Source organism: Drosophila novamexicana, unplaced genomic scaffold (assembly GCF_003285875.2).
Source record: "Drosophila novamexicana strain 15010-1031.04,08,12 unplaced genomic scaffold, DnovRS2.1 tig00000644-arrow-pilon, whole genome shotgun sequence".
In the NCBI taxonomy this organism is placed as follows: domain Eukaryota; kingdom Metazoa; phylum Arthropoda; class Insecta; order Diptera; family Drosophilidae; genus Drosophila; species Drosophila novamexicana.
In genome coordinates this window covers 2,606,892-2,626,313 of record NW_020824814.1, presented here as the reverse complement: position 1 = coordinate 2,626,313, position 19,422 = coordinate 2,606,892, and the positions used below count along the sequence as shown (strand labels likewise).

The 19,422-nt window shown below is 40.3% G+C and overlaps 1 protein-coding gene across 1 annotated transcript in view; it reads left to right on the top strand.

Annotated features, from left to right (window-relative positions):
* The window catches only part of LOC115762634 (BAI1-associated protein 3), a 52,119-nt gene that overhangs the window by 19,145 nt on the left and 13,552 nt on the right, over nucleotides 1-19,422 (top strand). The window contains exons 3-8 of the mRNA XM_030704938.1: nucleotides 4,929-5,160; nucleotides 8,506-8,746; nucleotides 12,370-12,538; nucleotides 14,944-15,244; nucleotides 16,764-17,276; nucleotides 17,342-17,815. Of these exons, the coding sequence (XP_030560798.1) occupies nucleotides 4,929-5,160; nucleotides 8,506-8,746; nucleotides 12,370-12,538; nucleotides 14,944-15,244; nucleotides 16,764-17,276; nucleotides 17,342-17,815 (1,930 nt within the window). The remainder of the gene's footprint in view (nucleotides 1-4,928; nucleotides 5,161-8,505; nucleotides 8,747-12,369; nucleotides 12,539-14,943; nucleotides 15,245-16,763; nucleotides 17,277-17,341; nucleotides 17,816-19,422) is intronic.

The following is a 19,422-nucleotide window of genomic DNA, read 5'->3' as shown; positions in this document are numbered from 1 at the left end:
ATGCTCAGACAAAATAATATTGTTGCGAATGCTTCCTAAGTGGAAACAAAAATAAGCAAAAACTAAGGCAAGTCACGCAACAAGCCGAAGACTAAATACCCTTAAAAAGGAGTTTATATAGAAAAGCTGGGGAAACTGTACGATATAGTAGTCGGGTTTGTTGTGATTTTGAATAAATGTTAGGAGAACATCAACTCATATTTAGATACTTATCAGAAGTATAGATACTATGTGGGTTTGAAGTCGTCTCGTCGTCGTTTGTGACAAATTTATAATGCCCTCCACAAGGCTATAAAATGTAATTAATTTTTGATAAAGCGCAAAAACCAGAAGTCCATTAAGATAGATACATTATCATGTTTTTTATTCCATTATTATTTCACATGCACATTTATAGCATACTTTGCAAATGCGAAACTGTACTTTCATTAAATTTATGTTGTCGTTTGTGTATGTATGTTTTGTGTGTCGAAATAATTGACAGCTAAACATAAGACTAGGTAGATATATATTTTTGTTCTAGTTTGGCTTGACTTAGGATGTTCATGAAAAACATAAACAGCTTGACTTTAGATTTTCATGATTCATACTTTAAAATATGTAATTTTCACGCATGTTCGTGAAATTCATTTGAAAAAGATAAGTTAGTTTTTTACCAAAGTCCAGGTCGAAACGTGAAGCTATATACTAGATACATAATTTGCTCTTTTATGAAAATGTGAGCAGCTCGAATTTAGATTTTCATGATATATTGTAGTAATTTTCACGCATGTTTGTGAATTTAATTGAAAAGTGAAAACAAAATCACGAATAATATATTGTTTTAAGGCGTCAAAGTAGTTTCAATATGAGGTTTGGCTGAGATTGGCTTATGATAAACTTAAGAATATAATTATTTAGATTAACATCAACTTGACTCTGTGCCAATTAAATTTTCCCACATTTAAGTGTGACATTTCCGCACATATCTGTGGAATTCCTTCAAATGAGTATTAGGTGTGAGGAAGTGACAGTGAAAGGGAGTGCAATTGATTTGAATTAGTTTAGTTGATGTTAATCTTCAGATTTTCATGTTTTTTTATGACAGCGACTTGGGTCCGCGTATACAAAATTTCCACTCGTTTGCGTGAATTGAATTTGCAAGTGAAATTCAAAATATGAGTTTCACCGGCTGCTGCACATATAAACCCTTTATTACTTTTGCCTTAAATAATGCTTTAAATTCATAAAACTAGTTTCTATTAAATGCAACACATAAATTTACATAAAATGAACTTTTTGCAATATAAATTTGAATGGAAACCGAACTCTATTCAAATGTGAATTTTCTGTTTAATTCTAAACGCATTTAAATATGTGCTGTCATACGATAGATCTCTGTTTGTCCATTTATTGTTAATATTAACAAAAGTTTTCAGTTACATAACAAAATTTTCCATGGAATATTTGTTCAATTTCGCATTACACATACGCCATGTGGTGCAGATTCTAAAATGCAAATGTCGCAGCAGCTGCTGCTGTTGCTGCTGCACAAAAGCCATAAATAAACAAAAAGACAAAAAAAAAAAATATTGGCAAACATAAAACCAGAAACAAGAATCAATGCGTAATCGATAGTTTTTATTCCGGCAAGCCGCAAAAATGCAAACAGCAAATGGGAAAAGTTTATTGAATTTATCCGGGCGTCATGTTTTCCAATCGCTAAGCAAATGTAACCAGAAAATTTCAACGAGTGCGCCGAATGTGACGCAAAGTTTTCTCCTTCTGTTTTTTTTTCGGTGTAAAGTCTTGGGGATAAGCACAAACAAATCCGCAACAAGAACTGCAACAGAGACAAAACTATGCTCGGATCCCAGCCAAGGCAATCAACATGCATATGAGCTCCTTTTGGGCTCCAGTTGTAGCTTCTTTTCGGCTGCCAGAACTCGTTCGCCTCCAGCCAAATTGAAAGCTAAATATGGTCGTTGTTGTTGTTGGCGCTGGTTGCAAAGTCAACCAACAGCGCAGCGGATGCCGCATTGGCTGCCACAAAAACCGCTGCTGCGCTGTTCTGTTGCAAGTTCTGTTGCTCGGCTTGTGCTTGGCTTTTGATTTACAAACGTCTACAGCATTTGAATCAAATTGAAATTGGCTTATCTTGTTGCACGCGCCACGAACGAGTGGCTTTTGGTCACATGATAACGACGACAACGACAACTGAGCAGTCAGCAGGGCTAGAGTAGCTTGAAAACAGCTAGGTTCAGTAGGAAAAGTGGCTATAAAAAAGCTACAATTTATTTTGAAAAAAAAAAGAGTTGTTAGAGAGAGAGAGAAAGTATTCAAAAGAGTTGAGGAGGACAAGAAGTGGATATCACAAGTTCTTGTCGGTCGCAGAAGGTCTTTCCGGGAGTGCCCGACTAGGAGATACCCTGTTGAGCTCCATGCTCCAAGCTAACGTTAGAGACATTTTAGTTTCCTTTCATACATAGACACACACACAAACATACATACAGATGCTGCGACTGCGCTGCTTCTTCCCTTTTCGGTATGCTATGATTGGGAAATGCACTCTAGATTAACTTCGATCTGTATAGTCCGATCTCTATGAAACTTTCAAAGCCTAAACAGCGCATACAAAAGTGTGTGCATACGTAAGGAGGAGTGTAGCTCTATAAAAGAGTTCGTCTTTGTAATTTTGCAGAAAGAGTTTAAGTTTACGGAAAAGGGAAATATTTGTTGTCGAAAGTTAACATTCCAAATGTATTAATCTCTCGCTCTTTTAAGCTCTGAGATGTGCTCAAGAAAACAGAATAACGATTTCGATATCTACTAATATATATAAATGCGAAGACATGTCCATATCTATATATCTCTATATATAGTATATATACAAAGTGGATAAGTTCGTGTCCATATCTATATATCTCTATATATAGTATATATACAAAGTGGATAGGTTCGTTTTGCGTGTGCTATTCATGGATATATATTTCTAATTACAATTCTTAAGCTTTTGCAGTTTCCGAGATCGACACAAAAGAAAAGAAGGCCGAAAGAAATAGGATAAAACGACTAAGCCCATCATTCAGATTGTGAATATCCATGCATATACTTTCTTATCCCGCCTCTCCCTCCTCTGACCATAAGTAGCTACTTTTATCGTTAAACAAGCTAAGCTGGCAGCACTCGGCATCAAGAGGCTGGCAGCAGGCGTGGCATCTAAAAAAACCGCCAACGTGTAAGCGCAGTTGTTGCCTGCGAATGTATTTGCATGTGTGTACGAGTGTGTGTGTGTGTGTGTTTGTGTGTGTGGCTTTTTCTATTTCTCAGCGCCTGTGTGTGGGTTTCGGTTTTTTGGCCAACTTTGACTTTACGCTTTGCGCCAAGCATACATTATATATATGTATATGTGTTGTTTGGGGCTTTTGCATAAGCAGCAGCCAGCAGGAGGCAGCAGCAGGAGTTAGTCTGAAGTCCAGAAAGCCTTCGTGGCGAAGCCGCAGCAATGGTTAGACAAAGTGGGAGGTTAGACGAGTGGGAACAGCAACATTCACGTTGAGTCTGCAGCTGTTTTCCCATTGTCCTTGTCGCTGGCAGGACTAGCAGCTGGACTAGCAGCAGCAACAGCAGCAGCCACACAGATGCATGTCAAGGTTGCGGTTATGTTGCCCTGAACAACGTTTGGCCACATTCCACACCCCCCAAACCCGCCTCCCACGCCCAACCAACTAGTCAGTGCCGCATTGACCGCATCGCATTGACTTGACTGGGGCTTGGCCGACGGACGGACGGGCTGGTCGACTGGTCGACTGGCTTGTTTCCTTCCGTTTTCCTTCCTGCCCGTTTGCCGCCTGTTGCCCGCTCTAAACTGCAACACATCTCCTGGCCCGGCTACCCCTAATCCATAAACATTCGCCTCATTGCTAAGTACTCCCCATTGTATTTGAAGTTACGAGCGTCTAGTTGTCTCTCACAATTGCACGAGTTCTCAGGCTCGGGCATAAAAAATTGTAGCGTAGCGTGTGTTAGAGGCAAGTGCAAATGATACAGAAAACAAACATGAAAACGTAATTTGTCTTTCAATTTTATTTATCCTAAGCTTCAAGGCTTAAAACTCAAGGTAAAATCTAAATATTGCTTGGCTAACACTGTGCAACAAATCGAGACTTTCTCTGCAAGCTACGTTTCGCACCTTTTTGTTTCATTGTGGCCAATGTTGATATGAAAATCAGAGACTTGATGTATGGAATATATAATCGTGTATATCCGCATTAGGTAATGTTTGAATTGAGATTATGCGGCAGCGACAACTGGGTGTGTTGTAGGACGAATCAAACTATAAATACGTAAATTATAGAGCTAGTTTAATCATATTTGGAATGCAGACTTTTGATGAATCTAACTGATGTTCACACTGAAGGTTTCTTACTAGGATTAGAAGGGCCTTCAGACCATAGCTTTATTTACCACCCATAATATTTACGTTCTATATCATATACCATATCATATAGCAACTATAGAAATGGAAGGGAAATTGGACTTGGGTCGAATGTTCTAGGTTTTTATGTTGAATACGACATAGTACATTTTATCTATAGAATAATGAGCTCGTTTTGTTATTTAAGTGCATTGAAATGTCTTTACCTGCCTCAATATTTAGGTGTACAACAAATGTAGTTGCCTCTTATATTTACTTTCTACTAAGAAATTCTATTTTCCGTGAAAAGAATTAGCATTAGTATTAAACACTTTAAGCTTAACTCTTTTGGTTTGACTGCAAAGTTTTGCATATTTTGCTCAAGAGTGATTCAATTTAGTCCCTTTTGATACCAACACTTTTTGAGAAGGTACGCAAAAAGTGAGGTAGTTAAACACATTACAAATCGTACATAAAAAACTATATTTTATATATATATATCTTATATATACATACCTCTCTCTCTGCACAGGCTATCCCAAGGGCAGCAGCGGTGCGGGAGGCAACTGTTCATCCGCTGGGAGCACGCCCATCAATTCGCGTCGTCAATCGCGTGCCCTGGAGTGTTTGGCTCCGCCGCGCACCGGTTCATTCCGTAGCCGGAACTCGCCACTGCATCAGCCGGATCCGCCGCCGCGACCACCGTTGGCATTTTGCAAGCGACGCCTCAGTTGGCCCGAGGTCGATCCGCGCTCGAATTCTGGGTAAGTGTTGACGGGAGTGTGTGTGGGTGGGTGGAATAACCCTAATGCATAGTTGATGATGTGCAAAAAAGCCGCAAATGAAATATTAATTTTTTTATTTATGAAAATACCTTGAACCATCCCGGCAGCACGTGTGCTCTTCATAATTAACTAGACAGAAATATGTTTATGCATTTAAAGCAGCAATGCATAAATTAAATGATGTCTGCTCCTAATGAGCTTCTTTGTTGGGATTTTGTACATAAATTATGAAGGTTCCTGAAGCCTGGCAGCCGGGCAAGTCCATTCAGCATTTGCACAGAAATAAAATGAATTATTTACCAATTAATTAATGTACTTCAATTGCTGTTTTGTGTTTTTACGTTTGTTCTCAAATGCTCTATAACTTTCAAGTCCGACCTTCATAATTATGTAATTACAAAAGTTTTGTCCTTGTGTGGGCGTTGCTTCCTTTTCCTCTTTTTTATGTTTTTACCAGCACTGTGCGCTGTAATTCCCAAAAGAAACTTTGGCCCTGGCGCCTAAGTCTATGCAACATTGGCAGTTTCAAATGCGGGCCCAACCTTTTGAGCAGCTCAAACTTTTAGCCCAACTTGCGCACGCACACAGTCATACAGAAGACACAGATAAGGCGATATCTTTGCAGCATTAGGGCTGAAGGAGGACAGGATGTGAGGGGGTGAGCTTGGCAGCTTACAAGCAAGGTTGCAACATGCTGCAGCCTGGCTGGCCTCAAAGCCAGCGTCTGCTTAGCATAATGCGGCTGCAACTTAGCCTGAAAATGTGCGCATAATGAGAGTTTGGTCTTGAGGTAACATTTAATTAGGCATGAAATGAGATTTAACTAGGTGTTGCTTAAAGACACACCAAGTTGCAACACGCTTGCCGGCATGAGAAGCGCCGAGAAGGGCTCTCATTTAAATATAATTAAAATCAGCAACCTTTGCCTGGTTGCAATTTATTGCTTTGTAATGTTTGTAAAATACCAATGCAATTATTTGTGCTGTTCAACTTTAAACATATTTGCAACTGAACACCAGAAATCACTTACTGCACGCAAATCCAATGACAATATTTTTATACCCTGTACCCATTAAAAATGGGTTTAAGGGTATATTGTATTTGTGCAAAATCCAAATATATGTAACAGTCAGAAGGAAACATCTCCGACCACATAAAGTATATATATACTTGATCAGCATCAATAGCCGATCTGGCTGTCCGTCTGTCTGTCCGTCCGTCCGTCCGTCCGTCCGTCCGTCCGTATGTATGAACGCAAGGATCTCAGAACCTATATGAGCTAGAGACTTGAAATTTTAGATGTAGATGCTCCTAGCTCCCGCGCAGATCGAGTTTGTTTCCGATAAAAATCGATATCGATATCCTGTTTTTTGGGCAATTTTGGTAAATAATAAGAGCTAGAGTCACCTTTTAAAATAGAATATATATATGCATTTGATGTTGGAAGAAGAGGGTTCAGGGTATCCCCTAGTCGGGAGCTCCCGACTAGAACTTCTTACTTGTTAAATATAAATTAATTATCTGCATAAAGCGCACAAAATTTATTTGTCAAAAAGTTGCAATTAGCGCGCACCGCGCATGCATTAACATTCAATTATTGAAGGTAAATACAAATAATTCATTATGAATCGTAAACAAATACGCGAAAATGTGTAGATTAATTAAATGCCGCAGAATGTAAACAACAATTTCATACGCTCATTAAATTGTCATTTATTTTGTGTGCCAGGAAATTGAAACAAAAGATATGAAAAAATTAAAATGACAAAAAAATCAACACACACACACACACACACAAAATCATGAATATTTGTTAAGCTAAGGCAAAGTTCAGCAACTGTTTACCAACACTGCACGAAAATATTTTTGCGACAGAATAAATACCAAAATAAATAAATAATAACAGCGACAAGAAACTAGCCGGGAAAAGAATACAAAGTGCCGGAATCAGGGCAAAGTTAAGAGGAGACTTTCGCAAAGAATACGCCAAGAACTTTAAGCTGAAATTGAGAGCTCGTTGACAAAATCACAAAGCAAACGAAACAACTGCGCCAGAAAGTTTAAAATTAAATTTTTATTGCAGAAAAAAAAAAAACGCCATAAAAAATAAAACTTGCAAACAATGCACTGTAAGTCAAAGTCCGCACTCCTCAAGCCCCGCCCTGCTTCGCATTTGCGGCGCAGATTTTCGCCGCGCGCAAATAAATATAAAAAAAAAATAAAAGCGTCAACAAAAAGTGTTGGTCAACACATTTTTTTCGATCCTGCCGAAAATGAAATTTTACAGCACAGTTTATAATTTTTTAGCATACCCTGTAATCAAGTTAAAAAAAAGGGTTTAATAAAGCTGTGTAGATGCTATGTAGCAGCAGCTATCTTCGATTCCTTTAAACAAATGAAGTCTTAATCAAGTCTTATCAGTAATGCCTTCTCCATCTGTCTGTCTGAATATTCAACATTTGTGGGCTTCGAACTTAGAGACATTAAGTTTTCCATCTAGTTTTTCGAGTACCTTGTCAAATAAACATTTTTTCGATTTTCGATCATTTTTTCCGTGCTTCGAATAATCAACTAGCTATTCTACTTAGCTCACTCAGATTTTACAAGCACAGGGTATCTGCGAGTCAAGTCTAACTTGATTCTCGGTGCCGCATCATAAACGTAAAAAATACTCAAAATGCTGGCAACAAAGTTAAGCCGCTTAGGCGCTTAGCCGCTGCCCATTTTGTGCTGAGTGTGAAAAGTTTTGTAGCTCAATTTAAAGACACAGCTGCTGAGTATATCGATGTGGGTGTAGGTGTGTGTATGTGGGTGTGTGTGTGTGTGTGTGCGGGTGTGCGTGTGTTTGTCATGCAAATCAAATGATTAGGCACATCATCATCAACAAGCTCATCAGCATCATCATCATCATCCACTTCAACCCTTGACTGAGTTAAAAATCTGTTAACAGGCGCACCGGGCGTATGATTAATATGAAAACTAACTCGCAAACATGTATATATATATACCTGCTGGGGCCTGTGTATATATATATATTTGTATACAATTAGCGACAGAAGACAGTAGAAGCAACAAGCATATGGCCAAATGTCGACCCTTATCAATGTTTGAAATAGGTCTGACAAGCATGCCGCGCGCTATGCAAATGGAATACTTAATACTTATGTCGAGCATATTGACAGTACCAATTAGAGCTGGAGCTGGCTGACACGGCCGGCGATTCAATATGCGAAAATACTTTGATAGCACATCAAGTGCACTCACATGAAACCCAATCCAAGCCTAACTCTCTCGCCCACACTCTTTTCATACACACACACACAGGGTACAGGAAACGGATGGGTCGTATTTTGAGAACTTTACATCGCTCGGCTGGAAGCGGGAAAATCGTCGCATGTCGGCAACGCGTGCGGCCGAATCACGTGCCGAGGCTAATCCCGAAAATGAACGTGATCCGCCAGCGCCCGAGGAGTCCATTGACCGACACGACGATAAGGAGAAGCTCTATGTCGAGGTCCTGCATACCATTGCCAATACGGTGGGCGCACCAGCGCCCGGCGGACAGGTGAGTGCAAGAGCCAACAACAAAAAAAAAAGAAGAAGATAAACTACTCAAACAAATGAAGAGCCTCAAACTTTCTATGAATTTTTGATTGAGCTGAAAACCTATGCAAATAGCACAGAATATATTTTAGCCAGTGAAATTAACGAGCGGTTAGCTAGATGATAGATGATTGAACCCTTACCGTACCGTTAGTTAATCACAGACATTTAGGCCAAAATGTTGGGCAATTTAAATGATTAATGCCACAAGGCCAAAGTGTTTGAGCCTCTAAATGGTATCTGGTGGTTGGTGGGGGAGCGGTAATGCTTTCCCCTTTTACCTATTCTGTGCTCACAAAATTCAATTATAAAAATGTTTCTATGCGCAAAAAAGAAAGTAAGAGTACCCTTATCGCAAATGCTCGACTGAAAGATACCCTTAAATGCAGAGCGAATCTCAGTTTAGGGCTAGGGGCAATGCTTGTATGAAAAAAATCGGCATTTATTGTCCGATCTCAGCGCAAAAATACGTACAAAACAGACAGACTATTCAAATCGACTCATCTCGTCGCTCTAATCAGCAATATAACCTGTATGGCATCTTAGATGTTTCCTGCTGACTGTCACATAAAGCTGCACGAAAAACATGGTACCCCTTTTGCACATTTCCCATCGTTTGTTCAGAGTATAAAAAGTTGAACTAGACTTTCATTTCGATTGCCGTTTTGTAAGTAATTTTCCAATATTCTCACAACTTGGCTGGCAGAAGTAGGGGTTGGTGGAAATATGGCCAAGCCGGCCAACATTTTTCAATTATCGTTTTTAATTTAACAATGAGAAAATTGCACAACTAATGAAACTTGAAGCTGACTGTACCTAGGAGAGCAGAAAGCGACTAAAAAGGGTAGGGGAGGGGCTGCAAAACTTAGTTCATTCTGTTGCGGGGGCGGCGTTAGGTTATGGCAGCGTAATAAAACTTTCAGCAGGAAAATAACGTTAAAGTCCTGCTGTGATTGAGCTGAAGCTGGACAAGTCTCGCGGGGCCTCAACTCGAGCCCAAGCCCGGCCCGAGTCACTAAACTTATTTGCGCCGCAACAGCACAGCGGGGCGGCATTTCCCAACCAAGCCGCGAACACTTTTTCCATTTAATGGAAAATAATTACAAATAAATGTGTGTGTGTGTCGCATAACAGGCAGCTGCTGCAACTGGGTTAATGATTTTAATGCTAACTAATGGTTAAATAAATATATGCTACGATAATGCTCCGACAATACGTAGCATGACTTTACCAAATGTCGAACTACGCTTGAAAATTTCCACGCTTCCCGAGCAAAGCTTTAATAGAAATTCCGACAATAGAAACGTTCCGAGAATTGAGTTTTCTTAAAACTAGTAAGCTTATACTTAATGCAAACTTTTGGTCTTAGAAAGTTTTTATTGGCCAAAAAAGAAAATGTGTCTAAAAAACTTTTCAATACGTTTCACGGACTAAAACTTCGGTCTGCACTTGCCAGATAAGTTCTTAGAAATTAACAGTTTTCACCTTTAACCTTTGCATATATCGTCCAAGAGCACCACTCAAATTACATATATTAAATACATTTAAAATTATTCGCAACAGAAAACTACTCAAAAGTATTCAAAGCATAATACAGAATACTTCAAAAAGTTAACCGTAATTTCCATGTATTTTTATTCCAATTACATTCACTCCCCTTCCCCTTTTAAGGGCGTATACAGTCTCTTGTATGTCACATGCATATGAAGTGTTTTTTGGAATTTAAATATTCTAATATTTGCTACTAAAAGTACTCAAAGATAGTTGCAACATGGAGAGTGCTTCAGAAGCTGAACTGAGCATTCGTTTGCTTTTCTAAAGCACTGCAAAAGGTATGTTAGGTACTTGAATACCCTACGCTTGTGTTGTTTGACAGTTTAATAAATTTAAGAAACTACTCAAAAAGTACTCAAAATATATTATGGACACCATTTTGTACAGCTGTGTGTGGTATTTATAATGTGGTATGTAGTTTTGTTTCAAATACATCCACTCTCCTTCCCCCCTCATAGTGGGTCTGCAGTCTCTTGTACGAAGTGCATATGAAGTGTTTTTTTGGAATTTAAATATTCTAATATCTAAAAGTACTCAAAGATAGTTGCAGCATAAAGAGGGCTTCATTTACTTTTCTAAAGCACAGCAGAAGGCATGTGAGATACTCAAATACCCTACGCTTTAGCCTAGGCTTATTTTGTTTGACAAGTTAATCAAATTAAAAAACTACTCAAAAAGTACTCATAATATAATTGTATATGTATTTTATATAGCTATGTAGGGTATTTAGTTTCCGGTAGCCCATAATATATATTTGAATAGCAAAATATCTAAAAGGCTAATTAAAAAAATAATTTCATATATTTCACAATTAACTACAGGGTATTTGCAAAGTGACCTCAATCAAAGCATTTGCAGTTGTTTTTATTTGTTAAGATGAGCACAAATAAGACCAACAAATGATTCTTAGATTTTGGCTAGTCGACAAGTGAATGGAGCAGCGCGTGGGCTGGCCGAAGGGGGGCTTGAAGGGAGTTTGATTGCTCTTAAAAGAATATTCTTAATAATTTAGATGGACGCTGCCAAGGCGACTGCAGTCAAAGCAATCAAATTAAAAGAATGCCTCAGCATAGCCAAAAAAAAAAAAAACAAACAGAACCAGGCAGAGCGCGGGCGGGCGCGGGTGCAGGGGCAGGAGGTGATGAAAGCGCCATTCGAAGCGTGTGCAAATCAGCAAGTCAGACGGGGAGCTAATAAATTCGACAGGATAAATCAATATGCAAAAATATCAGAGAATATAAAAGAAAATAAGCAGGGCGAAAAAAAAAAAAAAACAAAAAGAAAAATTGTTTGATATGGGGTCGCGCGCAAAGCAAACAGAAAAACAAAAAACAAACGGAAGCCAATAAAAAACAGGCAAGAGTGCTTGACTACTAGATCAGCCAGGAGATACCCTGTTAAAAATATGTGCCGATTGTTGTTTAGTAAAGCGGCTGTGCTTCTTCTTCTCTCACGAATGCACGAACGAATAAAAATGATATGTGCATCGTTATAGCATTTACAGGGTATAAGTAGGGTGCACATGCTTTCAAAATGTCTTATGACTTTAGTTGCAGTGTAGAAAATATACAAAATAAAATGTTGGATATGTTTATGTTAAGCGAAATGCTGCGTAATTTTAAAAATAGGTTTCAAATCGATATTTATCGATTTTAATTGGAAGGGTATATTATCGTTTTCCTTTGCAGGATATATTTTTGTACCCCTTTTTGGCAACATTTTCAAAACTAGAAGAAAGACAAACAGAAGTCCGTTGACAAGCTCATAAACACCCTTAACGCGTACAGGGTATTAAAATATCGTTGCTTTTGCGACAAAAATATGCAAATTAATATTCTTGTTCTTCTTCTCTTTGTTGTTGATATTACAAATTTGTCGCAAAATATTTACAAATAAATGACAAAATAATTAAATGAAATGAAATGAAATTGCCGCCGCACGCGGCGTATGCGCAATATTTGGCTGCCATGTGTCTACATATAACTAACCTGCTCTCTCTCTCTCTCGCTTTCTCTCTCTCTCTTTGTACAGTTTGCACATTACAAGGACGAAATGTATCTGCATGCACAGCGCGCCTTTGGTGTCAATCCGGATCGTCATTATCGCCTGCTGCACGCCTCCGCCGAGGATAAACCAAAGATAATCGTCCTCTCTGCGGTCGTCATTGAGGCTGATGGTCTCGAAGCAAAGGATGCCAATGGTAAGCACACGGTTGAACCAACAACCCCTCCCCCTCTCCCCCGCCGCCTTACAACACCCCCTTTGCCCGCCCTTAACACAACAATCTGTCAATTTCTGTGTGCTGCATAAATATTTTTAGTTTGCAAATTGAATTGCGGCTGCTTCAATAATTGCATTATGAATTTTGTGTGCGTGTGTGTTTATTTTCTGAGTGCGTGTGTGTGCCCCTGTGTGTGTGTGTGCATGTGTGTGTGTGTGTTCATGATTGGGCGCATCAAAAAGCCAAACGAGTCATCAATAAACTGTGTGCCATATGCGCCATGTTCGCATATTTAACGTTTTTGCCACATTTTTATTATGCTCAATACCCATTGTATTGATATGAGTGCAGTTGGGTATACTGATTTTGTGCACAGATTTGTGACAGGCAGGGAAATCAACTGCGATTGGATTAGAGCAATGATGACAAGTCCGTCTAATATATGTATTATCTACGGATACTAAGTGTAATGTGTAAATCGGCAAATCAATGCCCTGAAATCGATAAATATCGATAGGCAAGCTTCGATTTATTGAGCATATCTTTGAGCGCAAACAAAAGACTATCAATGTCCTTTGAGGACGCCTCTCGCTGTTAAGGTCAGCTAGGATCCTGTCCAGGTACCGCAGCAGCTTGTCTGAAGAAATTGATCTGATCTTCGACTCTTATTAGATAAAGATCTCGTACGATTCAAATAGAAGTGCTTCACTTTTTGGAAACCTTTCTCTAGTTAATCCAAAAGTTATGAAAAGAAATCACATTTCATGATATAAAGCCATGATTTATGAGATATATAGATGGACAGATAGATACATTGTTAAATAGATACACAGATAGATAGACAGATGTATAGATAGATAGATATAATAGATAGACAGATAGATATATAGATAGATATAAAAGATATATATTAAAGCCAAGTGGCATTTTGTGTTGATGGGTATCCTTCAAGTCGGCTACTCTCGAGTGGAGCCCGCCCACTTGTTTCAGCCGTGTCACAGTTACAGCTGGCATGGCGGACCCAGGCGGACCATCACTGCGAGAGCTCGGGAACCCGGGAGCCAATGGCAAGTCATCGACTCTGTTCCGCAGCTCGTTCAATAAATTTGCAATTTAATGCTACCCATTTTGTTCATTATGCTCCAAGAGCAGCGGCAGCCGAACGACAACGATGCCGTCGATGCCGATGAAGGCAACGCAATTTCGCATTTTAATGTGCTCAAGGATGTGTAAGGAATACGTTGAGTGCTCCCGCTGCTAGCCTCAACATCTTCTATTCCCCCTCTCTCCATCTCTTTGTCTCGCTTCTCTCTCTTTGGCATCTGCTAAATGTACTGCTGATGGCTAACGTCTGGCTGCCTGGCTGCGGGTGCATGCGGGCTCCTGCTGCCAATAGCAACAACAACAACAACAACTACAAGAATGAGAACAAGACCAACTCGTTGCCAATGAAACGTGGCTGATGAGTGCCGTCGCTTTTGTTTGGCCATCCGCAATTGGCTGTAGTCGTTCGATCTGATGCCTGGCATCAGGTTCAGTTTTCATTAGCAGCAATCGTTACTATTTCAGTTCAAGCATAGCACAAAAAAAAAATTACACCAACTCGCAGTTGACTAGTTTTCTAATATGCCAAGCTAGAGTTGGAACCGTGTCTAACTTCCTGACACGACTCTTAACCATGTTAATAAATATAAAAGTTGAAAGTATCAGAACTTTGTCCAGACTGGGCTGTTTATTTATAAGCTCTAGCATTTTTTTCTAAGTAATTTCTTGTAAAATTGTGATGTAAGACTTTTAATCTTAACCTAAACTTATCTAAACCTCAAAATAAAACTGGTCCTCATCGTCTCTTTTTCCTTGTTCAATTTGTATTGAAGTTGCAAATCTCTAAACTTTCTGCTGTATTTCATGCAGTCGTGTCACGCGCTCGTCTCTAATTGACGCATTGAAGCAATGCGCACTGTCGGAGTTTGAATTAAATTCGTATAGCCCATTGAAGCCATTTAATCGATTATTATCTCTCCATTAAGTTGCCCGTTGCTCAGCAGCCGCAAAGCTTGTCACACTCGCCTCTATCCCTCTCTCCCTCACTCTCTCTCCCTCACTCTCTCTCTCTCTCTCTCTCTCTCTCGTTCTCTTTCGTTGTGTGTGTGTAAATCAGTGGCACTTAATAATTAAGCAGCACTTTATGCAAATGAAATGTTAATCATACGCCCGGTGTGACCAGCAGCGTCTGTTGCCAGCTGACACGCAGCTGCCTGCAGGCAGGCTGTCATTAATTGCCATTTAATGTCGCACGCTTTTCATTAATGTTATATCAAAGCGAATCTCATTTTCTCACTTACCGTCTCTCTCTCTCTGTTTTTCTCTGTTTTTTTTTGCAGGCTTCTCGGATCCGTATTGCATGCTGGGCATACAGCCGGACGGCGGTCCGCCCGTGTCGCCGCTGCCGCTGCCGCCGACGCCGCGCGCCCTTTCGGCGGACATGAGCGGTGGCTTTGATAATAGCGCCACGGACTCGCCGCCGCATCGCAAGCACAGCTTCCGTTTGAGCTTTAAGCGGCGCGAGGCCGGTCGACGGGAGCAGCGCGACTCGCTGGGCGGCCCGGTCCCGGCCAAGCTAATCAAGGCGACCAGCATAAAGCCGCACACGCTCAGCCCCAAATGGAATGAGAAATTTAAATTGTAAGTGTGCATTATATGATAACATATCCTCCCCTCTCACTCTCCACCCCTCCCCACCATTATGCGGGCATTTAAATTCAATCACGTGTCCATTATCCCACTCAGAATTTCGGTGCTCAATGGCTGATTTATTTCCAAAATTATTCAATTACGGCTCGACGCTTTTGCTAAATTTAGTCCAAGAAGCAAAAGCACTTTGCGATTCGATTTGTCGGTGCCTGGAGACACTTCATTTACGCCTCGCCGCATGACAAATGTTGCGCATACGCCGCGTGTCTCCCCGCGACTGAACGCATTTATCATTTAGCTGCGATCTCTGGCAAGGAAAAACAACTGCTTGTAATTTACGAGCTACGGGAAACAGCAACATTTAATTGCGCCATAAAATCGACAATACATTTAACAATAACAATTGCAATTGTTATCAAAATTTATGTTGCATTTGCCATCAATATAAGCAACAAAATGCTGCAATTCCTTGCTTTAAATTGCAATACAACTCTTAAATCTCCTTAACTGACAAGCACTTAAGTTGCTCTGCGTTCTCTTATCCTCCTGTTAACTTCACGTTAAAAATTGTGCGCAATAGGAAGCCGAAGCCTTGAAGATAGTTACCAACTAGAATTGGACAATTGTAAAGTCTGTTTTATTTTTTGTTTATCAACACTATTTGGTGTTGCCATATGCGACAGGCTGTCAACCCTGCCGTGGTAGCTTTTCAAATATTTAACTGACAGACAAAGTTTGTCTACATTTAAATCGAATCGACAATCGTTGGAAAATGCAATGCAGCTTTGAAAACAACCACTGCAACGATATCAGCCTAATGTTTACCAACACTGTCCTGCTCTTCGATCGATTAACTATCAGGTGGCAACTCTAAACATTTGTCGTGTAGATAAGCTGACTGGTTTAACTTTTGACATTTATTTAAAATGACATTAGCAATGAAATTAAACTTTCAGTTTATTGAAAGTTTAACAAGAAGATTATAAAATTTGACGTTAGGTTACAAAGGTCAGGCAAATATTGAAACTCTCATAAGCTATAATATTTATATATAATGTAATGTACTTTGTTTTAATTAATTTGACTAAAGCAATGGGCAATATTATTTTTTAATACTATTTTATTTTGCTTACAAAGAAAAAGTCTCAAAGCTTAAATCATCTTACAAGTTGCAGCGATATATTTTAACCTGCTCGTAAATCTCATGTGGTAGCAGTTGTTTTATTTCATGTCTGTTCATAAATATAAAATTTGAGCACTGCGCATAAAAGAAGCAGAAATAGCAGCAGCTGCGAATGGCTAGAATTGTGGCCAGTTTAAGAGTTCTTCTTATTTAATCAGGGCTCTTGAAGACACATTCGAAAAAAAGTATAGCCTACTTCTTAGCGCGCCGGCTAATTAGACAAATTAACGAGCTCGTATCGGTTCGGCTAATGAATCGCCCCGCCGAAATAAATCAAATAAAAACTAAAAGTAAATTAATTATGTTCTCCCGCCCTCGCGCGCGCAGCGACATCGATGACATCAACACGGACACCTTTCACTTGGACATTTGGGACCACGACGACGAGAGCTGCGTCCTGGACGCCGTGTCGCGCCTGAACGAGGTGCGCGGTGTACGCGGCCTGGGTCGTTTCTTCAAGCAGGTCTGTCAGTCGGCGCGTCAGGGCTCGCAGGACGATTTCCTGGGCTCCGTGAATATACCCATAGCGGATATACCCTCAACAGGGCTGGATGCCTGGTTCAAGTTGGAGGCGCGCAGTCATCGCAGCACTGTGCAGGGTCGCATACGGCTCAAGCTGTGGCTATCGACACGCGAGGATCGCGGCAACGTTGCCGAGGAGAACAATGAACAGCAGCTGCGCAAGATCGAGCAGCTGCAGCTGGTCTTCATGCAGCACGAGGTGACCACACACGAGCCCAGCTGGACCTGGTGCGGTGATCTGCCCGGCCCGGCGCTCACCATACTCCATCAGCTGGCCGTACAGTCGGAGCTCACCGATTTGCACTGCGCCATGGCCAGGTAAGTCGCAAATTCCAGCGTGCATTGAGCTCGCACTCAAGTGTTCCTTCTATGCTATTCGACAGATATGTGGCCGCCGCTCGACTGAATCGCTCAACGCCGCTGGATCCAAAATTCCTGCATCGCCTGCTGAGCGATGTGGAGAAACAATGGAATCAGCCCAATCAGGAGGCGCTGTCACGCGATCTGGAACAATGGCTGGCCGAGGCGATGAATGGCTTTGTGGAGCGTTCGTTAAATCAGATACGACGACATCGTGACATCTTTCCGGCACTGAATCCGCCCTCGCTCATACGCTTGGAATTCCTGCTGCGCTGTCTGGGTCTGCTCGGCTCGATGCGCGCCTTTCGCGCCGTCTGCCCCTTTAATAAGGGCGTGCGCGGCGAGGTGGTAAATGCGTTGCGTAAGGGCTCCATTATGTGGGGCCAAAATGTGCTGCGCGAATCGCAATGCTTGCCCAATCCATTATCGAATTTTGTAACAACATTAACCGCCGACATCCAGCTGGGCCAGACCTACTATCATGCCCTATTTGACAAGTGAGTAAACGAGCCATGGATTACAGACATGTTCTCAATCTTATTGCCACCTTTGTCCGACATTGCATTAAATATGTGCGGCACGTGTCGCATATAAAACACGCTTCAAGGGGCCGCCTCCTACCCCGCTCCCCTCCTCCCTCAGAAGCTGCTACCTCCAGTTTTCGGTTCCAGCCAGTTGCCTGGCCACATAAAATTCACAAACAGTTTAACAAAAACAAACGAGACGAGCCACGCATTTAACCCAAAAAAAAAAATATATAAAATTGCATTACTCGGCAATGCCCGACTAAGAAATACCCACTACACAGCGACGTTATGCCGCTGCAAACATTCTAGCTTCCTTCATACTATGTGCTCAGAAATCTGGTCTGAAAATCGATATTTATCGTTTACATAGAAAAGGGATAGGATATAAGGTCCTGTGCTCCAAATTTGGTGTCTCCAGATACATAAACGAGAGCTCAAACACAGCAGATTGTCATCGATTTAATGAAATCGATTTCATGAAAGCAGGGATAGTTATCGATAGTTTTAGATAGACCTGACCAGAGCGTTAGTTCTTTGTAGTCTGTTTCATACAATTGCATAACAAAATAAATAACTAAAATACCCTTTAACCCATTTACAATAGATACAGAGTATAAAATCAAGCTCCCTCAGCTACAAACCCGTTGCAATCGAATGAAACTCAACTATATTTATTTTTCTGCGCTTGAAACTGTTGTGGCTCAAGTTTATAGTGCCCACTAATCAGTTAGTTGGTTAGTTAGTTAGTTGTTATCGGAGCTATAAAGTTCTTTAATTAGTCACAAAACTTGTTATTGAAGGTGTGCTTAAAATAATATAGCTAGCTATGCTCGAAATAGCCACAGTAGACTCTCTCGAATTAGAACATGTCGTTTCTTGGCAGGCAAGACAATAAATATAATTATTATTTTTAGAGAAAATAGTTAACTGATCGATTTAATGCGAACAAAATGTTAATAGTGCTTCTCATTTGTAGCTCCAATTGTTTTCATATTATACTAGTTATAGATTGGTCAGAAATTGATTCGAACTTTGAATTATAGAAATGAACCTTATATACCTTATTTATATCCAACCATTTGGCTGAGCTTAGCTCTCAGCTTTAATTTCAATATGTCTATCGAATTTCACATCCACTTTAAGCTGAGATCCTTAAGAAGATTGAAATCCATTTATCGATTGTCATTTATATCTTTAATAAGATTGCAATCAATTTATCGATTATTATTTATAGTAGTCTTTAATTGCACAACACTACTTTTGATTAACTCCCTATTGTTATATTAATCTGTCAGTTTGATTCGTTTAACCTCGAACAAGTTAACAGTTTACAATCTGCAATTACACAACAATACTCTGGCATACGTAATCGATTTATCGATTGTCATATTAAGCCCTCTGTCAGCCAGGTCTAGCTCATTGAGCTCGTACAAGTTAACACTTTACACTTGGCAATTACACAACACTCCTCTGTTAGCCTGATTGACTTGAGTACACACACTGTGCCCAACTCACGTTGCACAACACTGAACAGCGTTGTCGAACGGAGAAAATAAATAAGTCGCAACCCATCTAAT